Consider the following 20,061-nt stretch of genomic DNA (forward strand, 5'->3'; position numbering starts at 1 on the left):
GAGCCAAGCCCTGCTATCGGGTCCCAGAATCCATACTGTTAACCCCTGAGCTGCCACATTGCCCCTTTGGGCGTACAACTTCGTTGGGCCCTTCAGCCCCTGGAAGAGGGAATGAGGAGGGGGACTTGGAGGGCTCTGCTCCCTTGACCCTCACCAGCACATGGCTTTGGGGAGGTTAGAACCACCCTAGGCCTCATTTTGGACCCCAAACAAGGAAGAGATTATCATGGAAGGCAAGAGGGAGGAGCCTTAGGTGGGGACTAGGGGTGAGAAAGGCCCAGGCAGCCTGGGTGTCCTGGGTACATGCTTTACATAAGTCCCTGCACCAACGAGGGTGTTCTGGGCCTCTTTCCGAATATGTGCTGTATCTCGAGATGTTCACAGCATCTACCGCACGAGGTCATCAGGAGACCAGTGAGACATGCTCTGGAAGCATCTAAGGGCACCCGGCAGGGAAGAAGTGCTTAGTTTCTATCATCATCATCCTCGGCCTGTGGGCATGGGAGCGGGGTCCCCAGCAGGCCTGTGTTCATAATTTGCAGAACATTCTCTCGGCCCTGAGAAGGTGTGGGCCTTGTCCCTAGGTGAGGGCACCAAGGCTCCCAGAGAAGGTCCACTGCCTGGGACATCTGTGGGTGACTGGAGGTGGGGTCCCAGAGGGTGAAGGGATGGGGCAACACAGACCGCAGCCCCTTCCCACTAGAATCAGCTCTGCATCGCCACGGAGACATCCCTGCCCAGCCTGGGCACTGAGGAGACCCAGCTGAACTGGATCCAGCACCCTCAGGAGCCCTGCTCCTCACAGGGGGTTCCCGGGAGCGAGTTTCCAAGGCTGGCCTGGCCAGGGTCTTGGGGGTGGGGTGGGGTGCAGCAGAGGGGCTCTAGGCTGCATGGAGTGGAGGTGGGTGGAAGGCAGGGGGTCCATGGGAGGTAGATTTGGAGCTGTAAGGGTCTCCAGGAGCTGGGACAGTGGGACACCTCAACTTCTCCTTCCTAGATGGCCTCCTGATCATCCCTTCCAGGCCATCCTCTGGCCCTGTCAGGACCCGTCCCTGGAAACCCTTGACCACACCCTCCCCACTCAGTCTTCAGGGACCCATGGAAAGATCCCTGTTCTTGCTGATCCTCTTGGGTGCTCCGTGGGCACACTGTGGACTGCCATGGCCCTGTCCTTGGGTCACCACTGATGGGGAGACAGGAATATTTAGGGTGTGAGAAGGTTGGGCTAGAGAGAATGCAAGGGGCACAGGAATGTAAATCAGGGCCACCCAGTTCCTGTTGGGGGAAGGTCAGAAAGTGACCTCTAAGTTGAGGCCTGAAGGAAGACCCAGCCAAGCTGTGGGGCCCAGAGGAGGTATGGTGACTGCCACCTAGACCCAGGCCCAAGCCCCTCCTCAGAGCTCACAGCTGACGGGGTCCTGGACAGACATCCAGGCCATTCATAAGAATGGGTGACATCTGAGCTCAGAATTGGTGACAGGGGTCTAGGGGGATAGTTTGGCCTCAGGTCAGTGTAGGACAAGGCACGATGCACAAGAGCAGCTTGTTGGAGGACCTGCCAGTGGCATACTCGTGGGAGAATGTGGCCAGCAGGACCTTCTTGGCAAAATCCTTGAGTGTCTGGCTGCCCCTTTGGGAACCTAAGAGGGATTTTCAGTGGGAGAGCGAGTGACCTCGGCAGGCTAGGCTGTCCCTTGGCCTGTCCTCATTTGAGCCTCTGGATGGGATGGGATGGGAGCCCCTTTCTGACGGCTCACCTGTTGGGGTCGAGGATAAGCCTGGGCTTACTGTGGGACTTGAAGCAAGTTGCTGCTCCTCTCCGAACCCCAATCTCCTGGGTCAGTTTGCAGGACTTGAGGCTGGAGTCCTTTCTGGGGCCATGGGCTGGCCCCAGAGTTATTGTTTTGTTAAAGCTTGCTGAAGCTTTGTTTGTATTAAAACTATTTCTTTAAAAAGTCACATAGTACTGGGTGTGGTGATGCATTCCTGTAATCCCAGCAACTCGGGAGGCTGAGGCAGGAGGATCCAAGTTTGAGACCATCTTCAACAAGTTAGCAAGACCATCTCAAAAACAACAACAACAAAAAAAAACAAATACAAAACAAAAGAAAAAACCAACAAGGTCTAGGGAGGTAGCTCAATGGTAGAGTGCCCTTGAGCTCAGTCTCCAGTACTGGGGGGAAAAAAAGTCACATAGCCACCCTGTAGAAAAACCATAATATAGAGAAGTGAAATAAATCAACCCTTACTCCCATCTCTGCCCCACTCCAGGCTTTGAAAACTACCACATTAGCATTTAGGTGTTTTATAACCTAATTCTTTCAGTTTTTATAAAGATGTCATTGCTTTATTTATACATATAAAAAGTTTCAGTCTTCTCCATGAATACTTTTTTGTGTTTTTCTAAATAACTGCAGTATTTTCTAATTCTTCTTGTTAATGGATCCAGTGTCCAGGTGGAGATCCTGGGCTCAGAACCCAGGATTCAAGTTCTACACTCAATGCCGGACCCTGGGCGAGTCACCTAATCTTTCTGTGCCTCAGTTCCTGATAGGTCTATGTGAATGTTGAAGGGGTCAGGAGGATGCCAGTAGCACTGGCTCTTGCTAATGACTGTTGACTACGATGCTGAGCCACATGATTAACAGACCCATCCCCCTATTGACTAAAAGTTTGGCTGTTCCAGATTTTTGCTGCTGTGAAACCACAGAAGCAAACAGCTTTGTCTTTCTTTGGGTTATTTTCTGAAGATGGATGCCCGAGAATGGGATCACTAGGCCAAGAAGTCTGAACCCTTTTAGAGTTCTTGACACGTGATGGCCAGATTGTTTTCAGAAATGATTATTCCAGTTTACACTCTCACGGATAATACATGGAAGTGCCGATTTCACCATACCCTCGCTGGAATTGGGTATTATCATTTTCTTGTTTCCTTTTGCTCTTTTGACAGGTGAAGCTCATTTAATTTTCACTGCCAGGGAAGCCGAAGCATCTGCTGTGTTTATGAGCTGTTAACCTCTGTTTCAGGTCTGCTAGGCTTTACCGAGACATGTAGCCCTTCCTCGGATCAATTAGGAAGAGATACTTAGATACAGGAAATAGAGAACAGTGCCATGCAGGGGATGGCATAATGGGTAGTGGGGACTCAGAGGAGGTGGAGGGGCTTTCTTCTTGCCAGGCCCTGACCTTCCAGCTCCCTCCACCCAAGCATGCATGCCTTCAGACCCTTACCAGACACCACATGGCATTTAAAAGGTCAACAACTCAGCCGTGATGCTTCTCTGATGCACTTGAGTCCAGAAGCAGAGAAAATACACCGAGCAGAGTGAGCGAAGCGCAGGTTACAGGGAGCACAGCCCAGGGTGGAGGTGGAGCAGCCCCTGCCGGCTTCCAGGAGGAAGTGGCCTGTGAACTGGGGCTCCCAGGAAAAGTTGGGATGAACCAGGGAAATGGGGAGGGCAGAAGGTATCAGGGGGAGGGTACAGCCTGCTTGGAGTTGAGGAAACAAGAAAAGTGGAGTTCCAGGGGACAAGGAGACTGTCTGGGCCGTGTACAAAGGGGAAGGACAGTGAGGCCACAGAGGTCAGCAGGAGCTGGTTATGTAAGGTCCAAAGAACCCTTAGACTGGAGGGAAGTAGGGAGCCATGGGAGGCTCAGTAGGGCAGCCCATGACTGCAGTGGGAGATGGAATGGAAGATGAGGGTGCAAGTGGTCTCTTAGCAACAGCTGAGGCCAGAGCTGGAGGGGCCCTGGACCTGAACAGGGGAGGGATGACTTCCTGTTTCCTCCGACCTGTAGACTCCTAAGCAGGTTCACAGTGCTCAAAGCATGTCACTTATTTCAGGTAGCCCTTCCAGTCACCCACTCCCCACGCAGGTCCTATATGCTTGGGGGTGGGGGCTGTGGGGGGCTTGGCGCAGGTCCTACATGCTTAGGGGGTGGGGGCTGTGGGGGGCTTGGCGCTGGCGCCCCTGACCTTCCTCTGCTCCGCCTCCTTCATGCCTCCTGACCCTGCATCTGCTGCCCCCCTCGGGCTACCAACCACTTTCTTTCATTTTTTTTTTAAAGAATAAATTTATTGTTTTCATTATAAAAGTAACTGAATGACATTACTGAGAATTTGGAAACCAGAGAAACAAAGACAAAAACCCAAAGCGGCGGGCGCCTCCCCGCCTGCCTACCCCCTCCTCTGGGCGTGGCTCCCTGCAGCTTGCTTTTTCTGACGCAGGTTTTTATTTTTGCTCCTTGTAATCATAGTGTCCGGACACTTTTGGGTCCTGCGCTCTCGCGTTTGCTTTGTTGGGAGCAAGTTCCCTGTGGCCTCGGAGCCCTGGGCAGGCTGCATTTTTTAATGTCTGGGGCTGGGGGGGGGGCACGCGTTGCTCAACGGCTCCCCCTGCTCCACCGTGGGCGAGGCTCCTCAGACCCAGCCTGGCCGCCGGCCTCTGTGTGTCCTGCTGTCTGGGTCTGAACCTTCCCACACCGCGGGGCCTGGCACCTGGTGTTTCCCTCCCTCAGCCCCCCCCTCCCTAGCCCTTTTGTGGAGTTTCCCGGGTTGACCTCAGAAGCCACCCTCCTGGGAAAGGGTGTCAGACAGACCTGCTTTCAAATCCAGACTCAGCTCTGGAACCTCAGGCAAGTTGCTGAACCTCTCTGGACCTCACTTTTTTCATCTGTCCAATGGGTTCACTGAAACAGTAAAGTAATGGCTATCAATATTCCGCCACAGTTCCCAGCCCATTTTAAGTGACCACCTGGGGTCCAGTTGTGGCACAGCTGAGTGAGCACCAGCCCCGCCTGTGACAGGCTCCGCAGACTGGTGGGGTAACAGGACTACGTTTGTGTGGGATGGGGCCTGTAGGGCTAGACCAGATTTGGGTGAAAACTTAACTCCCTCACTTTATTAGCTGTGTGACTTTGGGCAAGTTGGTTGACTTCTCAGAGCTGCAGTTTCTTTTTCTATTAAGTGCACATCTCAGAGTCATTGGGAGGATTCAGTGGCCTGAATCATACTCAGGACACAGGTATTGAAATCAATAGTAGCTGCCATTTTATTATTATGATTGTTATTGTTATTCCCATATACAAGGTGCTGTTGGGAACACAGAGGAAGTGACTGACTGGGGGTTCAGGGAAAGCTCCGTAGAAGAGGGAACACTTGAGCTGGGTCTTGAAGGATGAGTAGAAGTTCACCAAGTGGGAAAGGACACTCTAGGTAAGGAGCCTGATTTCAGGCTGCATCTGTCATTGAGGGGTTTGTTCTTTGGGGGATTAAGGCATTGTGTTCATCCTCGTGTCCTGAGCCCCCCTCACGGCTGCCCTGGGGGAGGTGTGTGCTCCCCCCCCCCCCCCCCCCGCAGCAGCCTCCTGTGTCCTCGTGGCTGTGGCTTCCTGCTCATGGCAGTTGCTGTGTCCCTGTTGGTCCATGCTGTGTCTGTGTCTGTCCTGTGTGTCTGGTCTGGTGCTGTCTGCATGTTGCTGTGACCATGTTTGTCCAAATCGGTATCCAGAGCTCTCCCAGGCCACTCTGTGGGGAGCAGCCTGCTTCCTTGGCCTCCAGCTCTAACCAGGCCTCCTCTTCCGCCCAGGGGCTGCCCCTGCCTCTCACCTCCCTTCTCCAGGGCCTCCTAACGGACTCTCTGGCTGCCAGCCTCCGGCCCTTCAGTCCCTTCTGCACGCAGCAGGCCGAGGGGTCTTCCTGTCCCATCACACACTGCTTGGAGTCTCCACTCCAGGCCTCCTGGCCTGTCCCCGCCCATCTCCCAGTGAGCACTCCCTGTACCCCCTCCCCGCAGGCCTCTGCTGAACTGTCGCTTCTGCTGGAATGTCCCCACGTTGTCTTTGCCTGGCTAACTCCCGCTCATCCTTTAAGACCCAAGGCAGGCCTCACCTCCCCAGGGGAGTCTTCCTTCCCCTTTCCAGGCTGGGTCACCCCAGGCTCCAGGCTGCTAATCCCTCACTTGGGGACAGGGGCAAGTGACTCGCCTCAGATCACACAGCTGGTGAGTTGGAGCCAAGATTTGAATCCGGGCATGTGGGCTCCAAACAAAGCAGGCTGTTCCCTGGTCCCAGAGGCGGTGCTAGCGACGGGACTGGTGCACAGGAAGGGGTTCTAAGGAGATCCTGGCAATGAACTCCTGAGGACTCCGACCACTCCTGGTGGTGGTCTGGGGTGGGTGGGGATGGAGAACAAGAGCTGTGGTCACTGGGCGTCTGTGGCAGAAGCATCTGGGCAGATGGTGGTGTCTGCTGAAGGTAGGGTAACTAGAGGAGGGGCATGCCTCGGAGGAAGGCCAAGTGCACTGCAGGCCTGCTGAGGCCAGGGGGAGGGAGCACTGCACGGTGGCAGAGCTCATGGCGGTGGCCGCAGCTCTTCCTTGCTGAAGCCACCGGTCACCTGTGTGCTCTTCCATGTAGCGTAGGCAGGCAGGGCTCCACTCAGGTTCCCCAGCAGTGGCCCGTGGCTTAGCTTGGTATCTAGCACGGGCGGCTGGACAGTGGCTGGAGGGCCAGCAGCCACCAGGATGCCGTTTTCAGGAGCAGCTCCGAGGCAGGCCATTCATCACCCATCCAACTTTTCACCTTTCAGAACAAGAGAAACAAAATGATGGCTGGCGAGCCCGTGCTTTGGCTGGGCTTCCAGGATGCTGTCCCTGTTTCTGTCTGGTGCTTCAGGCCCCTCCCAGTCTGCCTGTCCTTCCCAAGTGCCAGCGTGTGGCCACTGTCCATCTGGGCATGGCTGCTCAACCCTAGCTGCCTGCCTGCTCTACCTCCCCACCCCGACCCCTGCCAGGCACCCAGGCTCTCCCTGACCCTGGCAGTCCCCTGTGCCCAGGATGCTCCCTGAAGCCTCCGCACCACTGACATCTGGCTCGTCCTCATGTTCAGCGTGGCCTTTGAGGCCCTGCTGGCTGGCCAGCATCCCTCCCACCTCCTCATTCTCCTGCTCTTTGGTGCCCACTGCCCAAGCCTGTTGTGTGCCGCCACCTCCATGCTCTGCTTGAGCTGCTGCCTCTCAGGAATGCCCTCTGCCTCATCCATCTGCCCCAAGCACACAGCTGGCCGCACCTGGCTCCTGCTTCACACCCCCTACAAGACAAGGCCGTAGTAGCTTAGCCTGGCTCTGTCTGCCTTCCTCCTTCTTCACCTCTTGCCAGGTCCCAGGGTGGCATAGGGACCTCGAAGGCTTGTTGGGCACTCACTGTGCACCTAGCAGTGGTTCAGGAAATGCTCTGTCCCTGCCTCCCTGCATCTGGCACATAGGAAGTGGACGCCAGAGCCAGGGTCGTTGACTAAATCATTATAGTACCTAGCTCCAGCCAGACGGGTGCGGATGAACCAGGTAGGGGCTGCACAGATCAAAGTGACCCGGGGCAGACCCCTTCCCTCTGTGGGCCTGGATCCCCAGTAGGGTAAGCAGTGGTCCCTGGTGGACTACAAGCTGATGAGTAGCAGCTCTGGACCTTAGGCAAGCTCCCTAACATTGACACTGAACTGAAGGGAGGAGAGGTAGGTGGCTCCCCCAGAACTGTCTGAGGAGCAGCCTGGTACAGTGGGTAGTGTCCTGAGCCAAGGATGGAATGAGGTAGGGCAGCTTCTCTTACCCCATTTTGCAGATGAGGAAAATTGAGGCTTAGAGGGCCAACCCCCAACATTGCAGCACTGTTGCCATCTCCGTGGCTCAGAGCAAGCAACCTCCCTACTGATTCTCTTGTGTGTTACTCTGTGGAAATGGGGCAAACACCCTTCTCTGATTTCCATCCTCCTGGGGTTCTGGAAGTTATGACAGTGGATACAGAAGGGCTTGACAAATTGTGCACAGCTAGAGGATTGTGTGGGATTGTCTTCAGTGATTCTGATTAACATTCCTTCATTTACTCATTCTGCTGTGCACCTCACATTATTGATAACCTCTGGGCCTGAATACTGGAGATACCCAGACAAACCAGACAGTTCCCAGGCTCCCCTGTCCCCCCATCTCACTGTCTCCCTTAGCCCTATCTTTGCTCACCCATAGGGTCACAGCCATGCTATCCTGAGGGAGGGTACATCCACAAACCTAGTCAGGATGCTTTGTCCTTTCCCTAAACAGCTAAGGGACATAGGCACTGGACATTGAATCAGGTAGATTGGAGTGGGAGTCTCAGCTTTATGTGCTTACTTGCTGTGTGACTTTGAGAAAGTCACTTCTCTGTTGCAAAATTGGGATGATGAGTATCTGTCAGTGTGCTTGCATAAGGTAGGCTTTTGAGGACCTGCAGCCTCCTCTCTGCTATTATTTTGAGATTTTTCTGGGAAAGGAGAAGCCCCAGGGATTTGCAGTCCCCAGGATTTGGAACTCCAGGCAGAAGTATTTCTTGTGTTGGGCTGTAAGGAGTGGGTAGGGTTTGGATGGGCAGAGGGAAGGGCATTGTGTGAGTGGCAGAAGCAGGAGGCTGATAGAGGGCAGGAGCTGCCTCAGACTCCCAGGCTGGCCAGGCTCAGACCAAACCAGCTCCAGGCTGGAAGTGAGGGGCAAAGATTTTTACATGTAAATATTGAGCTATTTACATGTGGGTACTTGCTCTACCAAGGACTAGGGTTTGCAATACAAATTCCCCAAAGGAACCAACTTGAGCAAATCTGATCTCTAGTTTGACCCTGGCATCCCAGCCCTGTGTTGTGGACAGGTCGCTTCCTTCCCCTTTCTCCAAGCCTCAAGTTTCTTAACTATAAAATGGAAATAAGTCAGGTGCAGTGTTGCATGTCTATAATCCCACTGACTTGAGCTGAGGCAAGAGGATCACAAGTTGGAGACCAGCCTTAGCAACTTAGCAAAACCCTGTCTCAAAATTAAAAAAAAAAAAGAAAAAAAGAAAGAAAAGAAAAGAAAGAAAGAAAGCAAGAGAATGAAAGAAAAAAGGCTGGGGATGTAGCTTAGGGGTAGAGTGCTTGCCTGGCATGTTATAAGACTCTGAGTTCAATCCCTAGTACTTCAGGGGGGGAAAAAAAGCATTATAACTCTAGTTCTGCTTTTCAAATAAAGATCATAAAAGATAATTTGTATGAAAGTTCTTTCTTAAAATGTTCAGATTAGGGGATGGGATTGTGGCTCAGTGGCAGAGCACTTGCCTAGCATGCTTGAGGCCCTGGGTTCGATCCTCTGCACCATATAAAAATAAACAAATAAAATAAAGGTATTGTGTCCATCCACAACTAAAAAGAAATATTTAAAAAAATGTTCAGATTAGTTCATGTCCTTATTGAGGGTTTTATCCTGAACTCTATGCTTATAATTCCAGTAGGGACTTCTCAAGCTCATGGGACCTGGAAAAGAGGTTGAAGGCTCTTTAATTTGGCCTTCCCTCTCAAAATAAACAATTTTATTTAAGCAACAATACCAGGCAGCTAAATAATTTCTGTAAGAGAAACTTGATAGGGAGCAAGTCTTAATGTGATATGTCTGTGCAGCAAGGTCCCTGTAAGACACTTCTTGACTTACTCTAGGGTCACAGAAGACTCAGACCCTCCGGACGACTGAGATAGCACTGAGGGCTCACCCTTCCTACAGCCCTGGTTGAAAAGGCCTTCTAACCACACAGGCCTGCCATGGAACTTGCCAGAGTGAGGGCCAGGAATCAGACTATCACACACTTTGCCTAAAGAGCCCCAGACTCCCCTAGCTTCAGGCCTCCAACCCCTCCTTAGGTACAGCATCCTGGTGCACATCTTGTAGGTCAAATGTGTCCACCAACTCCTGTTTCTAGATAGCTTTCCAGAAGTACCATTTCTTTGTCAAAGGACAGTAATCATTTGGGTCTCCATTTGGATCTCTAAGTCATCCTTCCAAACTGCCCTCCAAAAAAGCTGTAACTGGTGACCCCAGTTTGTCCCCTGTATACTGAAGAGGAGGCCTTTATTCAAGGGAGCAGTGGACAGAAGGGCAGAGATAGGGGATGGACAATTGCTTCTGCTCTGTGGCCATTTACAAAGTTGCTGCAGGACACCCCAATTTATCTCTGGATGGGGGCAGGGGGCTTTTGTGTGGAATCCATGGGGTTGGTTCTGCAGCTTAGGAACCTACTGGGGAATGGAGATTTGTTGGGGTTGGGGGGGGTGTCCTGGGAGTGCTCTGGTCTGGATGTGACCTTTGCCCTCTGGGGCCCACTGAGGGAGATACTAAATTCCAGTGTTATGAGCCTGAAGATGTGGTTTCCCTGAGCCCCGTGGAAGGCCTGCTCTTCTGGGTGCCAAGGGAAGGATTCCAGACACTGGCTCCAACTGGAGTGTGCATAGCTGATGGGAACCTCCTTGTGACTGTCGCTCTCTCCCCCTCAGGATGGCCGAACCTCGATTTAACAACCCCTACTTCTGGCCCCCTCCTCCCACCATGCCTAGCCAGGTAAGACCGACATCACCCCTCCAGTTGCACCCCGCGTTGCAGCCGCTTCACTTTGCCCGGGTTTGGTCTGTGCCCTGCGGGAGAGGGGCTCCAGATTCACAGGGGGATGGGGTCCAGGAAAGGAGCAGGGCGCGGCCCAAGCCCCCTCAGCAGGTCTCCTCTGTCGCTCATAGCTGGACAACCTGGTCCTGATTAATAAAATCAAGGAGCAGCTGATGGCGGAGAAGATTCGGCCACCTCACCTGCCACCCACTTCGGCCTCGTCACAGCAGCCGCTGTTAGTGCCACCCGCGCCCGCTGAAAGCAGCCAAGCTGTCATGTCGCTGCCCAAGCTGCAGCAGGTGCCCGGGCTGCACCCGCAGGCCGTGCCGCAGCCAGACGTGGCGCTGCACGCGCGGCCAGCCACCAGCACGGTCACAGGTGGGCAGCCCCGGGTAGGCTGGGAACGGGGCGGGCAGTCCCGTTCCTTGGCAGGGAGTGGGCGGTCCTTGGCAGGGAGTGGGCGGAGCCTGGATGGGCGGAGACTCTGGTTGGCCGGGGAGAGTGGGCGGGGGAAAGGGCGGATCCTGGGAAATGAGGTGGAGGCTGGTGAGGCCTGGGCAGATAATTGGTCAGCTGAGGGGACAGGTCTGTGTCGGCTTGGAGAGGGCTGCATAGGTGAGAACAGGATGGGCGGGGTTGGGGGCTGGGAAGCTGAGGGGTTAGGGAGAGAGAAGCTTGAGGTGGCTGTGGGAGGGGGGAAGACTAGCCATAGCCATCAGATGTCCTCTGACCCTGTACTAGGAGGACTCCCTTCTTCCAGTGGACAGGAGGAAGGCTGGGGCTTGCCAGGGAAGCCAAATCAACCTAGAGAACCTTGAGACTAAAGAGAAGAAACTTGATCAGATTGGGGGAACAAGAGACTTTCTTGGTGGAGCCAAATTGTAAGGTTGACGGCAAATGAGGGAAATGGAGCGTAAGGAGTGTGTGTAGAAAGCAAGAGAAGGCTGTCTGTGTGGGTTGAGGAGGACCAGAAGATGGTGATAATGATGAAGGTGTCAATGGCAGCTTACTCCCGATAGCTTCTGCATTTACTGATAATCATTTTATTACCCACCTCACCCTGTGCAGTGGACAGATGCTATTAGTATTAGCTTGAACAATGGACTGTTTTTGATTTACAAAAACAGTAATTTCATGTGCTTCACCCTAATGTCTCCATTCAACAGTTTAGCAAACCAAGATAGAGAAAGGTCAAGTCATGAAACCAAGCTTTCATGGCTAGGAAGAGGCATGGCAGGCAGTGTGTTCCAGGGTCCGAGTCTTCTCAAAAGAAGTAGGCATTGGATAAGGAAGGCTCAGCAGCTTGGACTTTACCCTGGCAGTGGGGAGCCACAGAAAGGTTTTATGTAGGGGAGGGGGTTGCTCAGCTTTGGGTTTAAAAGCTGAGTCTGGCTGTTGCGGCGACATAAAGACTGGGTTGTTGGGGACAAACATGGAAGTAGGGAGACCTTTAGGAGGGCGGTGATGTGAACCAGGCAATGGTAGTGGATATGGAGAGAAGTGGGCAGATGTCAGGAGATTGAGAAAGAAGAGCGGGCAGGGCCTGGTGCTTCCCAGGATGTAGGGGGTGAGCACAGGGAGGACGGGCTGGAGAAGATTCCTACTCTGTGGCTGGGAAGGAATCCACAGAGGAAGAGGTTTATGAAAGAACGGAGCTCAGTCTTAGCCTGAGGCTGAGGTGGCAGGGGACACTCAGGGTAGGTGTCTAAGGGTTGGAGCCCCCTGATACCCTACTTAGAGCTTAGACAGGCTTTTCCAGGAGGCCACACTAGCTAGGTCTTTCTTCTTCCTCGGGCTCACCCTCTACCCCCAGCCAGGTGCCTCTGCCTCTCTCCCTGCCTCCCTCCCTTCCTCAGAGATGCCCAGAAATTGTAGGGCTGGTGGGCCTCCCCAGACTGCAGCTGCACTCTGCACATCTCCTGTTATTATGATTTTATTAAATTTATTTTTTCATTATAAAAGCAATATTAAAAAAGCAATATAAGCATATTAAGGGAATTTTGGAAAAAAAAAAAAAGAGAAACTAAGAAAAAAAGTCGCTCATAATCTCCAGCTCCTAACCCTGCAGCTTAAAGAGCCTTTTGGTCCATTTCCTTCCTTTCCCATATTTTTTGTTTGGTTTTTTTTTTTTAATATGTGTGTGTGTTTTGCTGAGCTTGTGGTAGAACTGGAGCCATGATTTAACTTGCCCTTCTATCATCAACATGCTTATTGCACTTTTATTGTAAAGATAGTAACAGTCATTATAGAAAATTTAGAAATTACAGAAAAACTGGAAGGAGAAAAAATTAGGCTTAGTCCTATAATTGTTAGAGTTTTTGTACATTTTCCCTATATTTTATTTCCTTTAATCATAGATGTGAAAAGTGGATGAATTCACCAGGTAAAAGAACCAAGTAATACAGAAACTGATAGGGAAAGCTTGCAAATCTCCTATTACAAAATTCTCCTCCTTCCCTGGATAGGACACTAGCGTGTCTCTTCTCAGATCTGTTGCGAGTGTTCACACATGCCCACATTGTCCGTGTGTACCTATGTATTTTGAGTGTGTGTGTCTTAAAATAGATGCATTCACAATGTCTGTGACTTGCATTTTTTTTAACCTGGCAGCACATTTTGGCAATTCCTCTCTGTCGCTGCATTCCATCTATTCTGTTTCGTGGCTGTGCATGAAGTTCTCCATCATCAGGAGGCCCCACATCTGTTTACACAGCCCCTGCTGACCAACGGGTTATGCCCAGTTTTGTTTAATCACAGTTTTGTATGAGAGGCCCCTGTACTCAGATCTTTGTGTTCATGTGCAAATATTTTTTATGGTAGGTTTCCAGAAGTCAAGTTAATTTACTTGGTTGAAAGTTATGTACATTTACAATTTTCATGGCTGTGGCCAAACTGCCCTCCATGAAGACTGCAGAAATGTGCACTCCTGGGGTACTGTGTGTGATACAAGGCATATCTCTTGCCAACTCTGGATATTTTCTTTCTCAATGCAAAGATTTTTGTGTTCTGAACCACGTGATGAATGCCATTTTCATGTTTTTGTCTACTAAACTTGATATTATACATCTAGTCCTCTCATATTTTCTTTTCTTTTTTTGGTACTGGGACTTGAACCTAGAGACAATTTACCACTGCTACATCCCCAGGCCTTTTTTATTTTTTATTTTGAGACAGGGTCTTAGTTCTGAGGGTCTCACTAAGTTACTGAGGCTGGCCTCAGACTCAGGATCCTCCTGCCTCAGCTCCTGAGTTACTGGGATTACAGATGTATGATAGCCACAATGCCTGACCTAGGCCTCTCATTTTTTAAAGAGAACTTTTATTATAGAAGTTCTTAAAAAAGTTTATTGTCGAAGAATTAGAAAGTACAGGTTAACCAAGAAATTATTTTAATCACTCCTATTATTCACATCACATTTTGGTCCTTCTACTTATGTTTTTCTGTGCACACACATGCAGGTTTTAAAAATGAACATAATGGCAAGTTCAGTAGATGAGATTAATCACTGTATACTGAATACTTTCTAAACAATGTTGCGTATTTCAGTTGTCTCTAAATGTTTCTGTATAAATAACACAGTAGTGAACATCTTGAACCCAGCACTTCACACATTGCAAGCATTCTACCACTGAGTTATAGACCCCTCGGCCTCTAAGGCTCTAACTCAGTTTAGACTTAAGATGTCTAAGGTATTTGCGCTCTCTCTCTCTCTCTCTCTCTCTCTCTGTCTCATTCTCTCTCATTTAGTTCCCCCTGGGTAATAATTTATGAATGGGAAGGGGGAACTCACAGAGGCAGTGCGACCTGCCAAAGTCACACATCTGGACAGCTGGGGCTGAGGGGACCTCTGCAGCTCCCCTCATCCCTACCCCCAACCTGTGTGTCTTTGCAGGTCTGGGGCTCTCCTCCCGGACCCCGACTGTGAGCACATCTGAGTCGAGCACCGGCACCGGCACGGGTACCAGCACCCCGTCCACACCCACCACCACCAGCCAGAGCCGCCTCATCGCCTCGTCCCCCACCCTCATCTCAGGGATCACCAGCCCCCCCCTCCTGGACTCCATCAAGACAATCCAGGGCCACGGCCTACTAGGCCCCCCCAAATCTGAACGTGGCCGCAAAAAGATCAAGGCGGAGAACCCGGGGGGTCCACCTGTCCTTGTTGTCCCCTACCCCATCCTGGCCTCCGGCGAGACTGCCAAGGAAGGCAAGACGTACAGGTGGGGATCTTGGTGTGACAGGACCAAGAGATCTCAGGGCAGGAACTCATGCTGAGGGCTGGGAAAAGGGGACCTGGGGCTGAGGGTGGGGCTGGGGTCCAGAGGTTGTGGTCTCCTGTTGAGCCCCGCCCACGTCTCAAGCAGGTTTGTGGGAGAGAATTAGAATAGAGCCTTCAGAGGAGGTCTGTGGTTGGCATTCCATCACAGTCTAGTGTGGCAAGAATGCATTTCTCCTCCCTTTAAGTGATGTCCTGGTCACGTGTGAGCCATCTGAACTTTCAGAACGTGCCATTGGCAAAGCTGTAGCTCCAGGGATTCTGAGTTAATGTTTTGGCAGTGGGAGCATCAAAGGAAACAGGCATCTGTATTTCTCAAAAGCCCCCAGAGTATTCTAATGTACAGCTAGGCTGAGAATCTCTTAGCCTGTTAGAATCTCCTTCCCCAGGACCATGGGCATGACCCTGGGCAAGACCTCTTCCCCCTGGATCATGGTGCCTGTCTTCCCTGAGTATAGACCTGCTCCCCAGGCTGCTGCCAATGTCTCCCAGACTTAAGGCTCTGCTCCCCCAGACTGGAGGGTCCCCAGGCTAGGAGCCTGTCCTTATTTTTCCCAGATGGGCCTGTGCCCTCTGGACTCCTCACAGACACAGGGTCCTCCAACATGGAAGATCTCCCCAGAGATATCCTACAGGGGCTGGGGTGTCTTGCCAGGTGTGACCCTGCCTCTTGCCCTGCAGGTGTAAGGTATGCCCGCTGACCTTTTTCACCAAGTCTGAGATGCAGATCCACTCCAAGTCACATACAGAGGCCAAGCCCCACAAGTGCCCGCACTGCTCCAAGTCCTTTGCCAATGCCTCCTACCTGGCCCAGCACCTGCGCATCCACCTGGGCGTCAAGCCCTACCACTGCTCCTACTGTGATAAGTCCTTCCGACAGCTCTCCCACCTCCAGCAGCACACCAGGTAGGTGGCCTGCCTCATGCTGCCCTGCGGCAACCCATTCAGTTCAGCACCTGTGGCCCCCAGGGGTCAAGAGCCAGTTCCTTTGGTGAGCATTCTTGGCCTTCTTTGATTGGGCCCTCGGAGCCCTTGCTGCTACACCACCCCTCTCTCCAGGTCTTTGTTCATGCGGTGTCCTTTTTCTGTTTTCTGGCCTTCTCCTGTCCATCTCTCAGTCCACCTTCCTCCCAGAAGCCCCCTGGTCCCCACGCTGGGTAAGGAGCCTGGTCTCTGCGTTCCCACAGGCCCCGTGCATCCTCTTCTTATCAGTGGTGGGCTGCCATGTGCTCGTACACTGCTCCCCGTATATTTGAGCTCTTGAAGGGAAGGGCTTGGTTGTCTCCATTTCCATATCTCCCGGGTGTGGTACATATGGGCATCTGTTAAATATGTGTGGAATAAATAGAACTAGTTCCTGTAGAGCATACGATTCATCCATTTAACAAGTGTTCGCAGCGCCTGTGCACCAAGCCAGACACGGTTCTAGGTACCAAGGACACGGCCAGGAATAAAACAGACAAAAACCCCTGCCCATCGGGGCTTACAGTGGGGCTGAGTGTGTGAAAGGGAGACTCAAAGATAAATGCTTTAAGGGAAGAAAAGTTGGTGCAGGGGAGTATAGACATCAGAAAGGCTGTCTCACCAAATAAAAATACCCTAGGTATTTAAAGAAACAAATCAAAGGTTTCCAAGATTGCAGTTCATCTGTTCAGAGGGGAAGAAACACGGTTTGCTCACACGATGATTATCATCTCTGGAAGCGTGGTCCTGTGTCTGCCAGTATCAGCATGGTCAAAGGCAGGGAGAAAATTGTTTTGCTGTGAAGTTTGTCACTTACTGACAAAACTGGAGGTTTTCTGTCTTCTGGGACTAATACCATACAGAGGGACCTCTATACTTTGTTTTGTTTTTGTTAGTTATTCATTTGTCTCCATGGTCTTTGTATCCTTTATCACAAGGTGCAAAATGTTTTACCTTGTCCATTTCTCTGACTTTGGGGTATGGTTTGTAGGTTCAGTAGTAAGAACAAATGACAGAGTGGCCACAGGGCAAGCTGTCAGCCTGTTTTCTCATTTCCCTGCCTCCTAAGGCAGAGATCTGACCACATAAGTTTGTTTCAGCAATTTTCTAATGTTGTCATTACTTTGATTTTATTTCTAAGGTGGCCAGTGTTATGGACACAGGTGTAGGTAGCAAGGTGTTGATTAGTAAACAAACCCTCCTGGTTGCATGGTTCTTAAGATTATGGCATATGATAAGCTGCAGAATCTAACTTCTGTCAGGAGACATTGTAAAGCTCTTGGGCCAGAATTTTAAGTGTGTATGTGTGAAAAATGTTTTCTTATATTAATAGAGATCAGGAACTTAGAACCACCAATTCAACTCTGCCAGATTGCATAATGGTAGGAGTACCCTCTTTTTTGGAGACTCCTCAAGTTGGAAGCTCAGGAACTGATGGTTTTTTATCGTCTTCGAGGCTGGAACTCCCCTGCCATGGAGCAGTGCCAGTCATTTGCCTGAGGCCTGGGGAGGCCTCATTCTCACATATGAAGTACTGTCTTATGAGGCTTGTCATGCCTAATTAAATGGGATTTGTCTTTAAATGTGACATTTCTGGCATAGTCATGGTGACAAATCTGATTTACCCAATTATATCCTGTTAGGAAAAAGGACAGATTCTTATTGAACTATACACGGAATTAATGATTGTGAAAAGAAAGGGGTCTCACTAAAGGCACTTCGAATATTTTTTAGCAATTATTCTGAGTAGTTTTGTAGACGAGGCCAATTTCGTATGTTGTTCTCAGTAGGATTATTATTTTTAAATTACTTTGATGATTTTTAAAATTTTTATAGCTCCCCATGAATTCTGAAGGGTTAGTTTGAACAGGGTGTCATTTAAGGAACAATTTTACTCCACTCTGTTAAATATAGCCTCCTAAATTGAGAACTGGAGATGGACCCAAGGAGAAAAAGGTTTTCTCAGATGCCCTTTGGAATATGAGACACTAACCACAGTGAAATCGGCTTCATCCCGTCCTAGATAGTAGTTCTGTTCCTCTGACCCTGGGTTAACTGGTCCACTTTGCTAGGTTGTCCACTTCTGGACCAGAAGATCCTGGATCCTGCAGTGGCTGCCGGTGGTGATGTCACTGGAAACCTGCACCCATTTGGCTCTTTCCTGAAGTACGTAGAGCCTAGCGTGTGTGTCCCAGCCCCTCCTGAGGCTGCGTTCTCCTAGGAGTTCTTTCAGATGACTCCATTTCTGACTTGCCACTCAAAGCAGAGGCCTTAAGGCAAGCTTGAAGTGGGAAGTGAGACCTGTGGATAAGACTAAACGAATCTGGTCAGTTTATTATAATAATCAACACTATCAGAACGGACGAGAGCAGAGGCTTCTATGAAGATACAAGGCATGATCTGTTTCTCAGATTAAGTACGTATTATATGCAGCAAGGGCATTGGCCAATCTTCAGGGTCTTTCATTTTATCTCATAAAGCTTGAGTTATGGTTATTATTAATTGGTAAGGGTATTTTAAATCTAGAGACCTATTTTTCTTTAATGGTGTTGGGGTTCAAATACATGTCGTTATGAATGCTAGGAAAGCGCTCTACCACTGAACATTGCCCAGCTTGAGGCAATATTTAAAAAAAAAATGCTTTTATGTTTGCTTTTTTTGTGCCAATTTCTCTGTGTTAAAATGATGTGGGTTTTTTTTTTTTTTTGGTTTATCTTAAAAAGCACACAAAACACCAGGTGCAGTGGCCCTTGCCTATAATCCCAGTGACTCAGGAGGCTGAGGCAGGAGGATTGCAAGTTTAAGGTCTGCCTCAGCAATTTAGTGAGGTCCTAAACCATGTACCAAGACCCTGTCTCAAAATAAACTGGGTGATTTAGTGGTTAAACACCACTAAAAAAATCCCTAGCGTGCGCGCACGCGCGCACACACACAACACAAAACATATATTTAATGTATATGCATATTGTTTAGTTAAATGTAAAATGAGTCCATTGAGCTCTCTTCTTGGTTTTCCACCTTTCTTATACTGCACACTTTCTTATACAGCTGTCCCTTCAGCGTTCAGCTAATTAACAATATGGAGAATACAAAACAGGCCCAATCATTCCGAGCTTCCCTCTTTTTCGGAAGCCTGGGATCAAATCTTTGGTGTTGCCCAGCGGCCATCTGGAAACTCCAGGAGCATTTGCATGTAAAAGACACCTTGCCGATTTTATTATTCTGCACTAGGGGACTGAATTTGAGAAAGGCTGCAGCATGAAGTGGACAGAGTCCAGTTGAAAACAGACATAGTAGCAAGTAATAATAATGATGAAAAATTCTGTGTGGTGTTTTTTTTTTTTTCCAGAAGTAGACTTTGTTTAAAAATATCATTTAAGACCATGTCCAAAAATAAATAAGTAAATAAATAAAAATTAGTAAGCCCTTGAAGGAGAGTATTTTACCAAAACATCCAGACCCAGGGATTACTCTCCATTCCTGAGGGCACAAATTTCTTTTCTCTTTTTTCCTTCTGTGTGATTAAAGTTCATAATGGCAGGAAACCAAGCAAACAACATAAGAGGATTCTATCAACAACTGGAAAAAAATTTATAAGTCACGGGGCACTGGCACATATAATTAAGCCAATGTGTCCTAGCCCAGTGGTAAAGAGATGGGTGTCCCAGTTGCCCCAAAGTCTCAGAGTCCTTTGGACAAACAGATAAACAAAGCCAAACCTAAAGAAGCAACCAGATTCCAGATTCCCCATCCTCTGCTGTTTGACAGAGACCCTGTCTTGTTTTCCTACCTCTCGGCAGGAAGTCAGACAATCAGGTCATATCATTAATCAAATGCGTCTTTCCAGTGTAACTGCCACTAATGATGGGGAGAGGAGAGGATCATGTCCAAAGCAGAATCAGCCCTGGTCTGGTGAGAGAGGAACAGTCTGAAGAGAGTGAGGAAAGTTGTTCCTAGTTGTAGAGAACAGTGTACCTGGGTGACGCTTTTGGGGGACATAGTTTAGTGGCACTGGTGAACCTAGGCATCTTGGGATGTCCTGTGTTGACAAAGGAAGGAACAACAAGGAGAAGAAAGGAGGTGACCTGTAAGTGTAGCCCGAGTCCACATTTGAGTTTCAGCCCAGCAATTAATAAATACCACGTGTACTTATGGAGAAAATAGAACATTCCCGTTACAGTCAATTGATGACAGAAAAACAGCAATTGTCTCTCGGAGTTAACATCTGACTAAGAACCATCCCACGTCCGCAAATGTCTCAATGCAAAAGTCAGGGATAAAATTGTTTGGGGAGAGAGTAAATTATAGGAAAGGGCTCAAGGTTTTATCTATTTGTGGAACCTAGTGCTAGACAGAGTGACGTATTTGTTTGTTTGTTTATTCAGGGTGCAAAGTATG

General features: G+C 49.9%; 1 protein-coding gene across 6 annotated transcripts in view; it reads left to right on the top strand.

The window, feature by feature from the left end:
• Znf362 (zinc finger protein 362) overlaps positions 1-20,061 on the top strand; it is a 38,171-nt gene that overhangs the window by 8,635 nt on the left and 9,475 nt on the right. For 3 of the 6 annotated variants that reach the window (XM_071617640.1, XM_071617635.1, XM_071617639.1), the window contains exons 2-5: positions 10,318-10,381; positions 10,555-10,801; positions 14,317-14,644; positions 15,382-15,606. In XM_071617640.1, the coding sequence (XP_071473741.1) occupies positions 10,318-10,381; positions 10,555-10,801; positions 14,317-14,644; positions 15,382-15,606 (864 nt within the window). Of the gene's footprint in view, positions 1-4,003; positions 4,636-5,089; positions 5,216-10,317; positions 10,382-10,554; positions 10,802-14,316; positions 14,645-15,381; positions 15,607-20,061 lie in introns of those variants that run through there. The other 3 variants (XM_027937237.3, XM_071617637.1, XM_071617638.1) reach the window with 2 other exon arrangements.

This window comes from Marmota flaviventris, chromosome 10 (genome assembly GCF_047511675.1).
Source record: "Marmota flaviventris isolate mMarFla1 chromosome 10, mMarFla1.hap1, whole genome shotgun sequence".
In the NCBI taxonomy this organism is placed as follows: Eukaryota; Metazoa; Chordata; class Mammalia; order Rodentia; family Sciuridae; genus Marmota; species Marmota flaviventris.